This window comes from Pecten maximus, unplaced genomic scaffold (genome assembly GCF_902652985.1).
Source record: "Pecten maximus unplaced genomic scaffold, xPecMax1.1, whole genome shotgun sequence".
NCBI classification, from domain to species: domain Eukaryota; kingdom Metazoa; phylum Mollusca; class Bivalvia; order Pectinida; family Pectinidae; genus Pecten; species Pecten maximus.
This window is the reverse complement of record NW_022981124.1, coordinates 10,014-28,769: the sequence shown is the minus strand read 5'-3', so window position 1 is coordinate 28,769 and position 18,756 is coordinate 10,014. Positions and strand designations below refer to the sequence as shown.

The 18,756-nt window shown below is 39.7% G+C and overlaps 1 protein-coding gene and 1 long non-coding RNA gene across 2 annotated transcripts; both read right to left on the bottom strand.

Moving 5' to 3' along the window:
* Positions 1–685: 685 nt before the first annotated feature.
* On the bottom strand, positions 686–3,732 carry LOC117319926 (the record flags this gene model as incomplete). Its single annotated transcript, XM_033874633.1, has 5 exons — positions 3,726–3,732; positions 3,130–3,205; positions 2,380–2,448; positions 1,378–1,443; positions 686–827 (listed from the first exon to the last, which is right to left on the bottom strand). Coding segments are annotated over exons 1-5 (360 nt in total), but the record flags the coding sequence as incomplete, so codon positions are not given.
* A 1,721-nt stretch (positions 3,733–5,453) lies between these two features.
* Positions 5,454–18,172, bottom strand: LOC117319925. The gene is made up of 3 exons (XR_004530872.1): positions 18,109–18,172; positions 16,805–16,923; positions 5,454–5,527 (listed from the first exon to the last, which is right to left on the bottom strand). It is a non-coding gene; the product is annotated as an uncharacterized LOC117319925 (long non-coding RNA).
* Positions 18,173–18,756: the final 584 nt, after the last annotated feature.

Here is an 18,756-nt window from a genome sequence, read left to right as displayed (position 1 = left end):
TATCATGCTATTAATATATGTCGTATAGCCTGCAGTTTTCAATGGTTTTTGAAAACATTTCGTCAGATAGCCCGCTTCATCAGATAGCCCGCAGAAGGCAATTTTCAATGTTTAAAATCGTATAGCCCGCGGGCAATAGGAAAGAAATTACGGTAGAGTAAATATTCCTCAAACCAGGAGACTTTTACCACATTGTGTATGGACAAGGATATCTTCCACGTTGTGTTGCTATAAAGTCTTTAGGGTTTAGTTTATTTATATATTCATTTATAGATATATATATTAGTACCTGTGATTATGTGTGTTAGTACTTGTTGAGTGTATCACGGAAGAAGATGATTGAGTGGGCGTAAACGAGGTTTTGTAAAATAGATAAATAGTAAAAATAACCCTTGTATATTGATTGTATATTGCTTGTAATTATAGCGTATAATATAAATTGTAAATATGTACTTCCTGATTTTGTTGTTATTTGGATACCTGTGTGGCAAACGCTCGGCTAGGTTACACCAGGGAGTCAAGATATTGGTTGGGTGCTAAAGGCCCAAAAACCATGGTTAGTAACTTGTGAACCACTTTGAGATGGCTATGTTTCTGTGGTATATAAAAATCTAAATCATTGTTGATAATTTCCATACAAGATTTGATTGTTCATTTTATGTATATAAGTAAATGTGGCGCTCACATAAAACTTTGTGACCTTCATATCTTTATGAAGATCTGATAACATGCTGGTGTAATCCATTTTGGGCACCATGTAGTCCTCCCCAAGCTTCTTTACATAAAATGGAACATCTGCTTCCACAACATCCCGTTCTTTCTTCGAACTGGCAAAAGTAGAATGAAAAATAATTAAGCATTGCAAATGATACAAATAACTTCGCATGTCGTCTGGTTAGCTACCTTAATTTTTATACCATCAAAGTTGTCCTTGCAATTCCCATCCTGTCTTTTGACAAAAAAATAAGAAATAAACAAATTAAATAAAGAAAGTATTTGTTATAATCAATGTTTTTTTTAACTCAAACAATCAAAATAGAAAATCTGTGAAAATTTAAGTCAATGACATTTCTGAAATAGGGCATCATGCACCAATGAATGTAGATAAATATTATGTTTTTATAATATTGAACAGAGTTACTGGACAGGTATAAGTAAAATGATATATATTTATAATATTGAACAGAGTTACTGGTATAAGTAAAATGATAATATATTTATAATATTGAATGTGGATACTGGACGCATAAATATATTCTAAAACATTGAATGTAGTTATACTTGTATAAATGTATGTTTCTATAAAAATTAATTTGAAAGACTTTTTATTAGAGGGAAAATGAACCAGTATCAGTTCTGAATCTCACAAATACTTACAAATCATCTGCTTCTCTATCTAATCTGTTAAAAAGTTCCTCCCATGCTACCACCTCATCTTGTAGTCTGAATAGCAGAGAAATGATGTGAGAATTCATAGAATTGTGAGAATCACACAGTCGATAATAATCCAACTGATAATATATCTCAACAGCTAGAAAATAGTTCACAGTGATTCATTACACTGATGCCCACAACATACCGGTAAAGTGGTCAAAGTATATATATATAAAGTTGTTAAACCGAGTTCCAAATTCACTCATTAATTAAGCATTGATGTCATTTTTTTTAAATTTTAATCGGGGTATGAAACAAATTTTGTTTGCAAACTGTATGAATCCGCATAGCGGATTCTTACAGAAGTTTGCAAACAAAATTTGTTTCATACCCCGATGAAACTAAAAAATACTTGACATCAATGCTTATAATTAATTTTTGAACATGATTTTCAAGACAACAAAATTTGTCTCAAAAAGCTGCATTAGAGTTTCTTTTCAGGTCCTGGATATTAAAGTTTGATCACTGTAGTACCGCTGAATACATTAGTATCCCAGCCCTTCAGAAAATAACACTTTAAACATATGTCCAGGTTCCAAGGAACAAGAATGCATTGGAGTAAATCTTATCAAGATCCATATTATATAATGTAATTAGTTCAACCATTACAACCCCAAGACCAAGTAATGACTCCACATGGGGACTAAATCTACAGGAGACAAAGTGATGACAGATCTTTTGGTTGATGATGGTAGCATAATCACATCAATCTCTATATGGTTAGAGGTTAATTTCCAAGGCAATAAATGTTTGTGATAAACTTGATACATATGATAAAGGTAACATTCCTGGGGATTCATTTTCATGAATGTCTTCACTTGTGAACATTGAGTAATTAATCCTTCCTATATTTCTTAATTACTATAGATTAATTATAATAATATTTCTTAATTCAATAATATCAATCAATTAGATCCATCATGTATGATAGAATGTACAATGTACCGTTTGATTCTGGCCTCCACTTCCACGATAGTCTGATCCATCTCCAGGTTGATGGGATTAGGAATACTTCTGTGAATGAAACAAAAGTGTAATTGTTATTGGACATGTATAAACAAATCATTGACAGAAAAAGAAATACGAAGATGTAATGGCAATTGATAACTGATTAATAATACATTGATCTAGTAAATAAGACATGAAATCAATATATCCGTGTTCCAAGGTACCAGTGTTTTCCTATGAGTTGGACAAATATATACACAGCTGTCAAACTATAGGATTATATATTGTGACTGGTACCTGTGTTTCCGGTTACAAATACTACCTAGGAATAAGGCAATCCAATTAGATATAGAGCAAGGGGTCCTAGCTCTCTAGTTTTAGGTTGGTTGTTTTAAACTAATATTATCAACATCGGTACTTTAGTTTCTAAAAAATAAAAACAACAATAAACTACTAGTATAATATACATGTACTAATACTTTAAAAACAATTTTATATCGTTAAAATGTCACCACGCTAAATCTCCCACCTTGAACAATCCCTTGATGGGAAATCTCCCACTTTGGCATCTCAAGAGGGTGGCAATCCTGCTACTATAGTGTTATGCATACACAATATTTTGTAAAACAGTAATTTTAATTTTTACCAACTTCATACTTCAATGTTTTGTATTTTTAACAGCCATACTTTTGATTACATATTTCATCTATTTTCCAGTTTGAATCTATACATCAATGAAATACATACTTCTTATTTTGAGAAGCTCTTTTGAAAATGCCTGTCTCCTCCATCTCTGCCACTTGATGTAACACTGCCTCTTCCACTGTAGGGAAAACAGACTTGTAATATCAAAATTGTCAGGAGACCACTACTAAAAGAAGCATCAGTTCAGTATTTTCAAGCAAAAATGTAAACTACCCTGCGAAGCATTATTGATCTATCAAAATGTAGAAAACAATGATATTCACAGAGTCACAGTAAAAGGTGCCCAATCTCAGTGATACATCCCTGTATAGTTAATAGGAACTTGTGACAAACATACTTTTATTTAGAATACTAGTCAAGGTCATTTCTTTTTGCAAACACTGTACATGTCTCGCAAACCCTAACCCAAAAATCCCCGCCATGTCCTTATTTTTGTGTTTTATCAACAAACAAGTTGGTTAAATTTTCCAAAATCGGGGCTCCCTTGAATAGGGAAATCATTTTTTCCAACTTTTTAAACCCACTTTCCATTACCAACGAAAATTAAATGACCAGACTTATTTTGACAGAATTTTATTAGGAATTTTTAAGAAATGAATGAATCCACGCAATTGGAAATGCATTAAAAGCATAATTACCTGACATAATTTATTACAATATATAACATGAATTAACACATTTTTTCAAATTGAATTCATACCATTCTTTTCCTTTCTGTAAGTTCACAAAAAATTCAATGACAGATTAACATACTTTCCTTAAAAACATTACATTCCCAAAATACATAAATGACATCTTTACACATGACTTAATTACATACATACATTACACACAACATAAAAAATTACACAACTTTGCATTAACTTACTTTAAACACCATGACTAATTACCACGCATCATACCAAAACATAAAATTACCATGACTTTAATTACACTACATTACATGACATGATACATTTAAATTTAACATGACAAACATTACACATGGACACATTACACACGACATTCCCATTACAACAACATGACATTACACACAACTTTACATTAACCAGACTTTACACATGACATGCATTACACATGCCATTAACAGGGACATTACATTACACAAAAACTTTACATTAACACATTGTAACATTACTTTAAACACAACTTACATTACACGGCATTACATAACACACAACCATTACTTTACACATGACATTACTTTACACATGACATTCCCATGACATTGATTACATTTTAAATACACATACATACAAACTTTAAATTACACACGACATTACTTTACAACACGACATCAACACATTACATCACTGATTGACATTCTTACACAGATTACACATGACATTACATTACACACAACATTTAAAATTACACAGACATTAACATACAACACAGGACATTACACACGACATGTACACATGACACACGACATTTACATTTACACTGACATAACTTTCACACGACATTAACCCACGACATAACCATACCTGTACTTACACCCCGACATTACACATGAACATTAACATAAAAGACATTAAAAACGAATTACATCACACGACATCCCTTCCCAAACCCCTTACATTACACATGACATTTTCACAGAAAACAGACATTACAATTAAACACAACTTACAATGACATACTTACACTTACACTTACAATTAAAACACATGCATACACCAATTACATTTACATGACATTCATTACACTTTGATGTAATTAAAAACATTAATTAATACACATACAATTGACCATTCCCATGACATTACATTGCTTAAATTCATGAATTACATTACACATGACTTGCAGATGTCTCATGTCATTCTTTCATATGAATTTTGTATATAATATATATTGGTAGGTTTTAAGAGATTTCATTTTAGACAATTTTTCAAGGTCCGTTAATATGTTTCAACATTTACTTTTATCATATATATTTTGTAACATAGATTTATATGTAATCAGGGATTTTCCTACGATAGAAATGGTCTGTTAAAAGGACCCATTCCCCTAAAAAAAAATCTTGTGAAAATTCATTATTTGCCACAAAAATTGCCAATTTTGAAGACACTTTGGAATGATTAAGTAAGTTTTATCTACAAAGACCTATACTAAGGTTCTTTTAAAAAATTAAAAAACAGCTATAGAGATAACAAATGAAATCAAAAATAATATAAAGGCAATAATCATCAAAGAAAAACTGAAATTTGTATGAATTTCATTATTTTTCGTTTTTCCCACTGTCACATTTTGTCGCGTAGAAATTCCCAATTCAATGGACCCTGGTCCCAGATGAAAAATTGTAGGAAAAGCCCTGGTAATGGTTACATACATTAATTGTAATATAATTTGAGTACTTATACCTGCAGGCATGCCTTGGTTAATAATGCTAGTCTCTCATCCACAGGCTTGTCGATGTCTATTGATTTATATAAATCTGAAAGAGGGAAAAAACAATAAAATATTCAGAATTACAACGGGGAGCAGAAAACATTGTAGCTCTTATATATTCACAACCTGTGATAAATACAATTATATCTTAAAACACCAAAAAACAAGAGTTGTTAGAAGACAACATAACTTGCTGATCATGAGTGCATGGGTTGAAATTCAGAATTAGGTTTTTTGAAAGTAGGTAAAAAAAGACAACATATATAGCTTGCTGTGTACGTTGAAATTCAGACTAAGGTTTTCCAAAGTTGGTCAAAGGTCACAGTCAAGGTAAGTATATCTGCAAAAGTAGTACTAAAGGAAAGGCCTTTTCACAAGGAACACACATGTCAAGTATGAAAGCCATATCTTGTACGGTTAACACACAGTGGCCAAGGTTAATGTTTTTAAAACTGGATATCAAATATACTACTAATGGAAAGGTTTTGTAACAAGGAACACTTCTGTCAAATACCTAATGAATAAACTGTTTCCTCATTAGTATTGACACAACACTATTTTGACTGATAGCTAATGATATCCCAGAATTCAAAGACTGTACAACCTGTAATTCACTTGATGATGAATTGCATCTCTTTCTCCATTGCCACATTAAACAATCAGTGAGATCCAAGTTCTATCTTGCAAATATCTAACCCTAAGTGATTCCACAAATTTAACAAGTACTATGTCATCATCAAATATAAAGATTATTCTTCAGACCTGTTTGTCTATGAAACAGTCATTAGAACTGAAGAAGACAGGCCTGCATCCAATTTGATTTAGTAATTTCTTATGCATGTTATTGTTATTTCAATTTTGTTAATCTATAGCCCTCTAATTACATTTTGTACATCTGTATTTACGAAAGTGCTATTAAAAGTTGAATTGAATATAAAAACTTTAAAATGTCTACAGAAGTCGCTGACATCAGGCACATGGGGATATTGCAATAGTTTTTTCCTGGAGAGCTAAAAATCTGGGAAATAGAATTTTTTATGTTGTTGAAATACTGAACAAGACAATTCGGTAAATTACAGTGCCCCACCAGATATGACATTTTATAGCAAGAATGCACTGATGATGAATTGATGTAGTTAAACTAATTGTAAACACAGAATATTTGACAACCCAATTGCAATGTAACACAATAATTGCATTTGGTCATACAGGTTATAAATGTGAATGAATTCTGTATTATCATTAATTTTACTTTTTAGGAGGCAATATTGTAACTTAATGCAAGTAAACCCATGCCCCACGTTATATGAACCCATGCCGAAAGTAAGATGAACCCATACCCCAAGTAAGGTGAACCCATGCCTCAAGTAAGATGAACCCATGACCAAAGTAAAGATGAGCCCATACCCCAAGTAAGATGAACCCATACCCCAAGTAAGATGAACCCATACCCCAAGTAAGATGAACCCATACCCCAAGTAAGGTGAACCCATGCCCCAAGTAAGATGAACCCATACCCCAAGTAAGATGAACCCATACCCCAAGTAAGGTGAACCCATGCCCCAAGTAAGATGAACCCATACCCCAAGTAAGATGAACCCATACCCCAAGTAAGATGAACCCATGCCTCAAGTAAGATGAACCCATGCCCCAAGTAAGGTGAACCCATGCCCTAAGTAAGATGAACCCATGCCTCAAGTAAGATGAACCCATACCTCAAGTAAGGTGAACCCATACCTCAAGTAAGGTGAACCCATACCCCAAGTAAGATAAACCCATGCCTCAAGTAAGATTAGCCCATGCCTCAAGTAAGATGAACCCATGCCTCAAGTAAGATGAACCCATGCCCCAAGTAAGATGAACCCATACCCCAAGTAAGGTGAACCCATACCCCAAGTAAGATGAACCCATACCCCAAGTAAGATGAGTCTATGTCCCAAGTAAGATGAACCCATACCCCAAGTAAGGTGAACCCATGCCCCAAGTAAGATGAACCCATGCCCCAAGTAAGGTGAACCCATGCCCCAAGTAAGGTGAACCCATACCTCAAGTAAGATGAACCCATGCCCCAAGTAAGGTGAACCCATGCCCTAAGTAAGATGAACCCATGCCTCAAGTAAGATGAACCCATACCTCAAGTAAGGTGAACCCATACCCCAAGTAAGGTGAACCCATGCCCCAAGTAAGATGAACCCATACCCCAAGTAAGATGAACCCATGCATCAAGTAAGATGAACCCATGCCCCAAGTAAGATGAACCCATACCTCAAGTAAGGTGAACCCATACCCCAAGTAAGATAAACCCATGCCCCAAGTAAGATAAACCCATGCCTTAAGTAAGATTAGCCCATGCCTCAAGTAAGATGAACCCATACCCCAAGTAAGATGAACCCATACCCCAAGTAAGATGAACCCATACCCCAAGTAAGATGAACCCATACCCCAAGTAAGATGAGTCTATGTCCCAAGTAAGATGAACCCATACCCCAAGTAAGGTGAACCCATGCCCCAAGTAAGGTGAACCCATGCCTCAAGTAAGATGAACCCATGCCCCAAGTAAGGTGAACCCATGCCCTAAGTAAGATGAACCCATGCCTCAAGTAAGATGAACCCATACCTCAAGTAAGGTGAACCCATACCCCAAGTAAGGTGAACCCATGCCCCAAGTAAGATGAACCCATACCCCAAGTAAGATGAACCCATGCCTCAAGTAAGATGAACCCATGCCCCAAGTAAGATGAACCCATACCTCAAGTAAGGTGAACCCATACCCCAAGTAAGATAAACCCATGCCCCAAGTAAGATAAACCCATGCCTCAAGTAAGATTAGCCAATGCCTCAAGTAAGATGAACCCATGCCTCAAGTAAGATGAACCCATGCCCCAAGTAAGATGAACCCATACCCCAAGTAAGGTGAACCCATACCCAAGTAAGATGAACCCATACCCCAAGTAAGATGAGTCTATGTCCCAAGTAAGATGAACCCATACCCCAAGTAAGATGAACCCATGCCCCAAGTAAGATGAACCCATGCCTCAAGTAAGATGAACCCATGCCTCAAGTAAGATGAACCCATGCCTCAAGTAAGATGAACCCATGCCCTAAGTAAGATGAACCCATGCCTCAAGTAAGATGAACCCATACCTCAAGTAAGGTGAACCCATACCCCAAGTAAGATAAACCCATGCCCCAAGTAAGATAAACCCATGCCTCAAGTAAGATTAGCCCATGCCTCAAGTAAGATGAACCCATGCCTCAAGTAAGATGAACCCATGCCCCAAGTAAGATGAACCCATACCCCAAGTAAGGTGAACCCATGCCCCAAGTAAGGTGAACCCATACCCCAAGTAAGATGAACCCATACCCCAAGTAAGATGAACCCATACCCCAAGTAAGATTAACCCATACCCCAAGTAAGATGAACCCATGCCCCAAGTAAGATGAACCCATGCCTCAAGTAAGGTGAACCCATGCCCCAAGTAAGGTGAACCCATACCCCAAGTAAGATGAACCCATGCCCCAAGTAAGATGAACCCATGCCTCAAGTAAGGTGAACCCATGCCCAAGTAAGGTGAACCCATGCATCAAGTAAGATGAACCCATACCCCAAGTAAGATGAACCCATGCATCAAGTAAGATGAACCCATGCCCCAAGTAAGATGAACCCATACCTCAAGTAAGGTGAACCCATACCCCAAGTAAGATAAACCCATGCCCCAAGTAAGATAAACCCATGCCTTAAGTAAGATTAGCCCATGCCTCAAGTAAGATGAACCCATACCCCAAGTAAGATGAACCCATACCCCAAGTAAGATGAACCCATACCCCAAGTAAGATGAACCCATACCCCAAGTAAGATGAGTCTATGTCCCAAGTAAGATGAACCCATACCCCAAGTAAGGTGAACCCATGCCCCAAGTAAGGTGAACCCATGCCTCAAGTAAGATGAACCCATGCCCCAAGTAAGGTGAACCCATGCCCTAAGTAAGATGAACCCATGCCTCAAGTAAGATGAACCCATACTTCAAGTAAGGTGAACCCATACCCCAAGTAAGGTGAACCCATGCCCCAAGTAAGATGAACCCATACCCCAAGTAAGATGAACCCATGCCTCAAGTAAGATGAACCCATGCCCCAAGTAAGATGAACCCATACCTCAAGTAAGGTGAACCCATACCCCAAGTAAGATAAACCAATGCCCCAAGTAAGATAAACCCATGCCTCAAGTAAGATTAGCCAATGCCTCAAGTAAGATGAACCCATGCCTCAAGTAAGATGAACCCATGCCCCAAGTAAGGTGAACCCATACCCCAAGTAAGGTGAACCCATACCCCAAGTAAGATGAACCCATACCCCAAGTAAGATGAGTCTATGTCCCAAGTAAGATGAACCCATACCCCAAGTAAGATGAGCCCATGCCCCAAGTAAGATGAACCCATGCCCCAAGTAAGATGAACCCATGCCTCAAGTAAGATGAACCCATGCCTCAAGTAAGATGAACCCATGCCCTAAGAAAGATGAACCCATGCCTCAAGTAAGATGAACCCATACCTCAAGTAAGGTGAACCCATACCCCAAGTAAGATAAACCCATGCCCCAAGTAAGATAAACCCATGCCTCAAGTAAGATTAGCCCATGCCTCAAGTAAGATGAACCCATGCCTCAAGTAAGATGAACCCATGCCCCAAGTAAGATGAACCCATACCCCAAGTAAGGTGAACCCATGCCCCAAGTAAGGTGAACCCATACCCCAAGTAAGATGAACCCATACCCCAAGTAAGATGAACCCATACCCCAAGTAAGATGAACCCATACCCCAAGTAAGATTAACCCATACCCCAAGTAAGATGAACCCATGCCTCAAGTAAGGTGAACCCATGCCCCAAGTAAGGTGAACCCATACCCCAAGTAAGATGAACCCATGCCCCAAGTAAGATGAACCCATGCCTCAAGTAAGGTGAACCCATGCCCAAGTAAGGTGAACCCATGCCCAAGTAAGATGAACCCATACCCCAAGTAAGATGAACCCATACCCCAAGTAAGATGAACCCATACCCCAAGTAAGATGAACCCATACCCCAAGTAAGATGAACCCATGCCTCAAGTAAGATGAGCCCATGCCCCAAGTAAGATGAACCCATGCCTCAAGTAAGGTGAACCCATGCCCAAGTAAGGTGAACCCAAGCCCAAGTAAGATGAACCCAAACCCCAAATAAGATGAACCCATGCCCAAAGTAAGATGAACCCATGCCCTAAGTAAGATGAGCCCATGCCTCAAGTAAGATGAGCCCATGCCCCAAGTAAGATGAACCCATGCCCCAAGTAAGATGAACCCATACCCCAAGTAAGATGAACCCATACCCCAAGTAAGATGAACCCATGCCTCAAGTAAGATGAACCCATGCCCCAAGTAAGATGAACCCATGCCTCAAGTAAGATGAACCCATGCCTCAAGTAAGATGAACCCATGCCTCAAGTAAGATGAACCCATGCCCTAAGTAAGATGAACCCATGCCTTAAGATGAACCCATACCTCAAGTAAGGTGAACCCATACCCCAAGTAAGATAAACCCATGCCCCAAGTAAGATAAACCCATGCCTCAAGTAAGATTAGCCCATGCCTCAAGTAAGATGAACCCATGCCTCAAGTAAGATGAACCCATGCCCCAAGTAAGATGAACCCATACCCCAAGTAAGGTGAACCCATACCCCAAGTAAGATGAACCCATACCCCAAGTAAGATGAGTCTATGTCCCAAGTAAGATGAACCCATACCCCAAGTAAGATGAACCCATGCATCAAGTAAGATGAACCCATGCCCCAAGTAAGGTGAACCCATGCCCCAAGTAAGGTGAACCCATACCCCAAGTAAGATGAGCCCATACCCCAAGTAAGATAAACCCATGCCCCAAGTAAGATAAACCCATGCCTTAAGTAAGATTAGCCCATGCCTCAAGTAAGATGAACCCATGCCTCAAGTAAGATGAACCCATGCCCCAAGTAAGATGAACCCATACCCGAAGTAAGGTGAACCCATACCCCAAGTAAGATGAACCCATACCCCAAGTAAGATGAGTCTATGTCCCAAGTAAGATGAACCCATACCCCAAGTAAGGTGAACCCATGCCTCAAGTAAGATGAACCCATGCCCCAAGTAAGGTGAACCCATGCCCTAAGTAAGATGAACCCATGCCTCAAGTAAGATGAACCCATGCCTCAAGTAAGGTGAACCCATACCCCAAGTAAGGTGAACCCATGCCCCAAGTAAGATGAACCCATGCCCCAAGTAAGATGAACCCATGCCTCAAGTAAGATGAACCCATGCCCCAAGTAAGATGAACCCATACCTCAAGTAAGGTGAACCCATGCCCCAAGTAAGATGAACCCATACCCCAAGTAAGATGAACCCATGCCTCAAGTAAGATGAACCCATGCCCCAAGTAAGATGAACCCATACCTCAAGTAAGGTGAACCCATACCCCAAGTAAGATAAACCCATGCCCCAAGTAAGATAAACCCATGCCTCAAGTAAGATTAGCCAATGCCTCAAGTAAGATGAACCCATGCCTCAAGTAAGATGAACCCATGCCCCAAGTAAGGTGAACCCATACCCCAAGTAAGGTGAACCCATACCCCAAGTAAGATGAACCCATACCCCAAGTAAGATGAGTCTATGTCCCAAGTAAGATGAACCCATACCCCAAGTAAGATGAGCCCATGCCCCAAGTAAGATGAACCCATGCCTCAAGTAAGATGAACCCATGCCTCAAGTAAGATGAACCCATGCCTCAAGTAAGATGAACCCATGCCCTAAGAAAGATGAACCCATGCCTCAAGTAAGATGAACCCATACCTCAAGTAAGGTGAACCCATACCCCAAGTAAGATAAACCCATGCCCCAAGTAAGATAAACCCATGCCTCAAGTAAGATTAGCCCATGCCTCAAGTAAGATGAACCCATGCCTCAAGTAAGATGAACCCATGCCCCAAGTAAGATGAACCCATACCCCAAGTAAGGTGAACCCATGCCCCAAGTAAGATGAACCCATACCCCAAGTAAGATGAACCCATACCCCAAGTAAGATGAACCCATACCCCAAGTAAGATGAACCCATACCCCAAGTAAGATTAACCCATACCCCAAGTAAGATGAACCCATGCCTCAAGTAAGGTGAACCCATGCCCCAAGTAAGGTGAACCCATACCCCAAGTAAGATGAACCCATGCCCCAAGTAAGATGAACCCATGCCTCAAGTAAGGTGAACCCATGCCCAAGTAAGGTGAACCCATGCCCAAGTAAGATGAACCCATACCCCAAGTAAGATGAACCCATACCCCAAGTAAGATGAACCCATACCCCAAGTAAGATGAACCCATACCCCAAGTAAGATGAACCCATGCCTCAAGTAAGATGAACCCATGCCCCAAGTAAGATGAACCCATGCCTCAAGTAAGGTGAACCCATGCCCAAGTAAGGTGAACCCAAGCCCAAGTAAGATGAACCCAAACCCCAAATAAGATGAACCCATGCCCAAAGTAAGATGAACCCATGCCCTAAGTAAGATGAGCCCATGCCTCAAGTAAGATGAGCCCATGCCCCAAGTAAGATGAACCCATGCCCCAAGTAAGATGAACCCATACCCCAAGTAAGATGAACCCATACCCCAAGTAAGATGAACCCATGCCTCAAGTAAGATGAACCCATGCCCCAAGTAAGATGAACCCATGCCTCAAGTAAGATGAACCCATGCCTCAAGTAAGATGAACCCATGCCTCAAGTAAGATGAACCCATGCCCTAAGTAAGATGAACCCATGCCTTAAGATGAACCCATACCTCAAGTAAGGTGAACCCATACCCCAAGTAAGATAAACCCATGCCCCAAGTAAGATAAACCCATGCCTCAAGTAAGATTAGCCCATGCCTCAAGTAAGATGAACCCATGCCTCAAGTAAGATGAACCCATGCCCCAAGTAAGATGAACCCATACCCCAAGTAAGGTGAACCCATACCCCAAGTAAGATGAACCCATACCCCAAGTAAGATGAGTCTATGTCCCAAGTAAGATGAACCCATACCCCAAGTAAGATGAACCCATGCATCAAGTAAGATGAACCCATGCCCCAAGTAAGGTGAACCCATGCCCCAAGTAAGGTGAACCCATACCCCAAGTAAGATGAGCCCATACCCCAAGTAAGATAAACCCATGCCTTAAGTAAGATTAGCCCATGCCTCAAGTAAGATGAACCCATGCCTCAAGTAAGATGAACCCATGCCCCAAGTAAGATGAACCCATACCCGAAGTAAGGTGAACCCATACCCCAAGTAAGATGAACCCATACCCCAAGTAAGATGAGTCTATGTCCCAAGTAAGATGAACCCATACCCCAAGTAAGGTGAACCCATGCCTCAAGTAAGATGAACCCATGCCCCAAGTAAGGTGAACCCATGCCCTAAGTAAGATGAACCCATGCCTCAAGTAAGATGAACCCATACCTCAAGTAAGGTGAACCCATACCCCAAGTAAGGTGAACCCATGCCCCAAGTAAGATGAACCCATACCCCAAGTAAGATGAACCCATGCCTCAAGTAAGATGAACCCATGCCCCAAGTAAGATGAACCCATACCTCAAGTAAGGTGAACCCATACCCCAAGTAAGATAAACCCATGCCCCAAGTAAGATAAACCCATGCCTCAAGTAAGATTAGCCAATGCCTCAAGTAAGATGAACCCATGCCTCAAGTAAGATGAACCCATGCCCCAAGTAAGATGAACCCATACCCCAAGTAAGGTGAACCCATACCCCAAGTAAGATGAACCCATACCCCAAGTAAGATGAGTCTATGTCCCAAGTAAGATGAACCCATACCCCAAGTAAGATGAGCCCATGCCCCAAGTAAGATGAACCCATGCCTCAAGTAAGATGAACCCATGCCTCAAGTAAGATGAACCCATGCCTCAAGTAAGATGAACCCATGCCCCAAGTAAGATGAACCCATGCCTCAAGTAAGATGAACCCATACCTCAAGTAAGGTGAACCCATACCCCAAGTAAGATAAACCCATGCCCCAAGTAAGATAAACCCATGCCTCAAGTAAGATTAGCCCATGCCTCAAGTAAGATGAACCCATGCCTCAAGTAAGATGAACCCATGCCCCAAGTAAGATGAACCCATACCCCAAGTAAGGTGAACCCATGCCCCAAGTAAGGTGAACCCATACCCCAAGTAAGATGAACCCATACCCCAAGTAAGATGAACCCATACCCCAAGTAAGATGAACCCATACCCCAAGTAAGATTAACCCATACCCCAAGTAAGATGAACCCATGCCCCAAGTAAGATGAACCCATGCCTCAAGTAAGGTGAACCCATGCCCCAAGTAAGGTGAACCCATACCCCAAGTAAGATGAACCCATGCCCCAAGTAAGATGAACCCATGCCTCAAGTAAGGTGAACCCATGCCCAAGTAAGGTGAACCCATGCCCAAGTAAGATGAACCCAAACCCCAAATAAGATGAACCCATGCCCAAAGTAAGATGAACCCATGCCCTAAGTAAGATGAGCCGATGCCTCAAGTAAGATGAGCCCATGCCCCAAGTAAGATGAACCCATGCCCCAAGTAAGATGAACCCATACCCCAAGTAAGATGAACCCATACCCCAAGTAAGATGAACCCATGCCTCAAGTAAGATGAGCCCATGCCCCAAGTAAGATGAACCCATGCCTCAAGTAAGGTGAACCCATGCCCAAGTAAGGTGAACCCATGCCCAAGTAAGATGAACCCAAACCCCAAATAAGATGAACCCATGCCCAAAGTAAGATGAACCCATGCCCTAAGTAAGATGAGCCCATGCCTCAAGTAAGATGAGCCCATGCCCCAAGTAAGATGAACCCATGCCCCAAGTAAGATGAACCCATACCCCAAGTAAGATGAACCCATACCCCAAGTAAGATGAACCCATGCCTCAAGTAAGATGAGCCCATGCCCCAAGTAAGATGAACCCATGCCTCAAGTAAGATGAACCCATGCCTCAAGTAAGATGAACCCATGCCTCAAGTAAGATGAACCCATGCCCTAAGTAAGATGAACCCATGCCCTAAGTAAGATGAACCCATACCTCAAGTAAGGTGAACCCATACCCCAAGTAAGATAAACCCATGCCCCAAGTAAGATAAACCCATGCCTCAAGTAAGATTAGCCCATGCCTCAAGTAAGATGAACCCATGCCTCAAGTAAGATGAACCCATGCCCCAAGTAAGATGAACCCATACCCCAAGTAAGGTGAACCCATACCCCAAGTAAGATGAACCCATACCCCAAGTAAGATGAGTCTATGTCCCAAGTAAGATGAACCCATACCCCAAGTAAGATGAACCCATGCATCAAGTAAGATGAACCCATGCCCCAAGTAAGGTGAACCCATGCCCCAAGTAAGGTGAACCCATACCCCAAGTAAGATGAGCCCATACCCCAAGTAAGATGAACCCATACCCCAAGTAAGATGAACCCATATCCCAAGTAAGATGAACCCATACCCCAATAAGATGAACCCATACCCCAAGTAAGGTTGAACCCATACCCCAAGTAAGATGAACCCATACCCCAAGTAAGATGAACCCATACCCCAAGTAAGATGAACCCATACCCCAAGTAAGGTGAACCCATGCCCCAAGTAAGATGAACCCATGCCCCAAGTAAGATGAACCCATACCCCAAGTAAGATGAACCCATGCCTCAAGTAAGATGAACCCATGCCCCAAGTAAGGTGAACCCATGCCCCAAGTAAGATGAACCCATACCTCAAGTAAGATGAACCCATGCCCCAAGTAAGGTGAACCCATGCCCCAAGTAAGGTGAACCCATGACCAAAGTAAAGATGAGCCCATACCCCAAGTAAGGTGAACCCATGCCTCAAGTAAGATATGCCCATAAACCAAAGTAAGATGAACCCATCCCCAAGTAAGATGAGTCTATGTCCCAAGTAAGATGAGCCCATGCCACAAGTAAGGTGAACCCATGCCACAAGTAAGGTGAACCCATGCCCAAAGTAAGGTGAACCCATGCCTCAAGTAAGATATGCCCATAAACCAAAGTAAGATCAATCCATATAATATATGCATGCCCAAAGTGAAGTTCCAGTAACAAATAGGGTATGCTATGGAGACTGGGCAAATTAAAACTGGCTGGCCATGGGGATGCAACATTTTTCTATGCACTAATTAATAATGTGGGAGAAATTGTATTACTTTTTATAGATTTAATTAAAATGACATTAGAAATATCAAGAAAAATGTTAATTTCCTAATATGTTCTATAGTTACCTCCTCCAAAGGCTCCAGACTGCTGAAGCTTGGCACGACCAGCAGCAAAGCTGGACCTCCTCCTACTGGTACGTCGCTTCTTAGCACTATCACTCATTATTCCTGTTGCCAACTAGATCCTGAAAGATCCATGGGTCATATACATATCCTATTACATTTGTACTTATAATGCAGAAAAAAATCAAGTACATTGGATATTAAGTTCATGATCTCTAACCACCATAAATTTTGCCGACATTGATTTAACAAACATATATATATTCATTATAGTATTGTATAGTATAGTTTGATTCCAAGCATACTTCTTGCATTCACCCTCTCTTGTTGATGTTAAAGGGATATTCTGCACAAATTAGGATTTCTTAGATGATTTTGATGGAAATTAACAAAAATATCTACTTTATCATAAGCCAATGGAAAGAGTACACCTTAATTTACCATGTAAACAAACATCAAATATCTAATTAGTTGAAAACCTTTATAAATCTAGATAGATCAAGTTACAAATGTTCAGGAGTGCCTGATATCATCATGATCACACATTATGTGTATGTATTGCAGGTAGCAGTCATCCTTTCTGCCTGCTGATCATGAGATTCATATTTGGCAGTACATGTATACGTACTTATACAGTGAGTATATTTTTTCTGTCACGTTTTTTTTCATTTTCCTCTTTAAAGCTTTACGGGCACTGTCATTAATCCATGGTGTTGTAATGTTTTTGTTGGAAACTTTACATACTGGTATGTTTTCTTTGATTTCTTGATTGAGTATAGCTATATGTTGGTAAAGCGATTCCGAACTTCGTCCAATTATGTTTATTTTAATTTGTTGCCCGCGTTTCTAGATGTTGTCATAGTTGCCTTTATTAAAGTTTAGTTTCGGGCTGTCTTAGTTTGTTCACAGTACAGTTATAATCGTATGCACTATTTTATTCTAATTTCAAATCTTTAAAGATTAGAATGGAATATTCGACGTGATAATTGGAATGGACTATTGCATAGTAACAGGCAGCTGTATATTTACACTGTCTGAAAATGATAAATTCTTTATTGTTTTAGCATGTGTACTGTACTGTACATGTACCAATATAATGTTTTCCCTAAACTGACAGTGACATATATGTTTTACAGTATTCGAATTTCCCGCTAACTATGTAACGGAAAGGAAATTCGCACAAACATAATTTTATGTGCATTTACATCACTGAAATGATTAAATATGATATGAAAAGTAATAAAGATAATGTGTAAAGATAAATATATCCTGTAGTATTATTGAATTGATGATCAAGAGTTACTTACTTTACACTCACTGCATATTGAAAACAACAGAACTCTTTTCTCTTAGAGGTAAAAATGATTTTCATAATCAGCGTCTGGATAATGCTTAAGTGCAAATGTTTGGTGGTAGAGAATTTGTGAATCCCGAGCCGAGCCCGAGCTGAAGACCCGAGCCCGAGCTTTGGATATTTTCGTTTTTCTCCTTCATTACTGAATGGATTAAAGTGATTTTTTCTACAAAGATTTGATTTCAGGTTTTAAATCAATCCGTGTAAGTGGATTTTCATGAAATGTATTTTAACGTCCTAAATCGACGATTTTCATTTTTTAGGGGGAGAATTTGTGTAGCCCGCAATCAAGCGTGACTATTCATGTTTTTTGCTAATTATTTCCGATACATGCTATTATTGAGAAATATTACTAGATACAAACAACAAGTAAATATAGCTGATTCTAAAAATATAAATTTCAACATATATCTAATGTGACTTGATGTCAAATTTTGACATTTTTGTAACCGCGCCGACGATCAATGAACTCGCCGTGTTTACCGAGCTTTCACCGAGCCCGTGCTAAGGGCAGATAACTCTACCGATCCCGAGTTTTGTGACTGTACATTAGACAAGAAAGCAGGTAGGAAACGACCACGACCTTGTGATAGAGATGAAA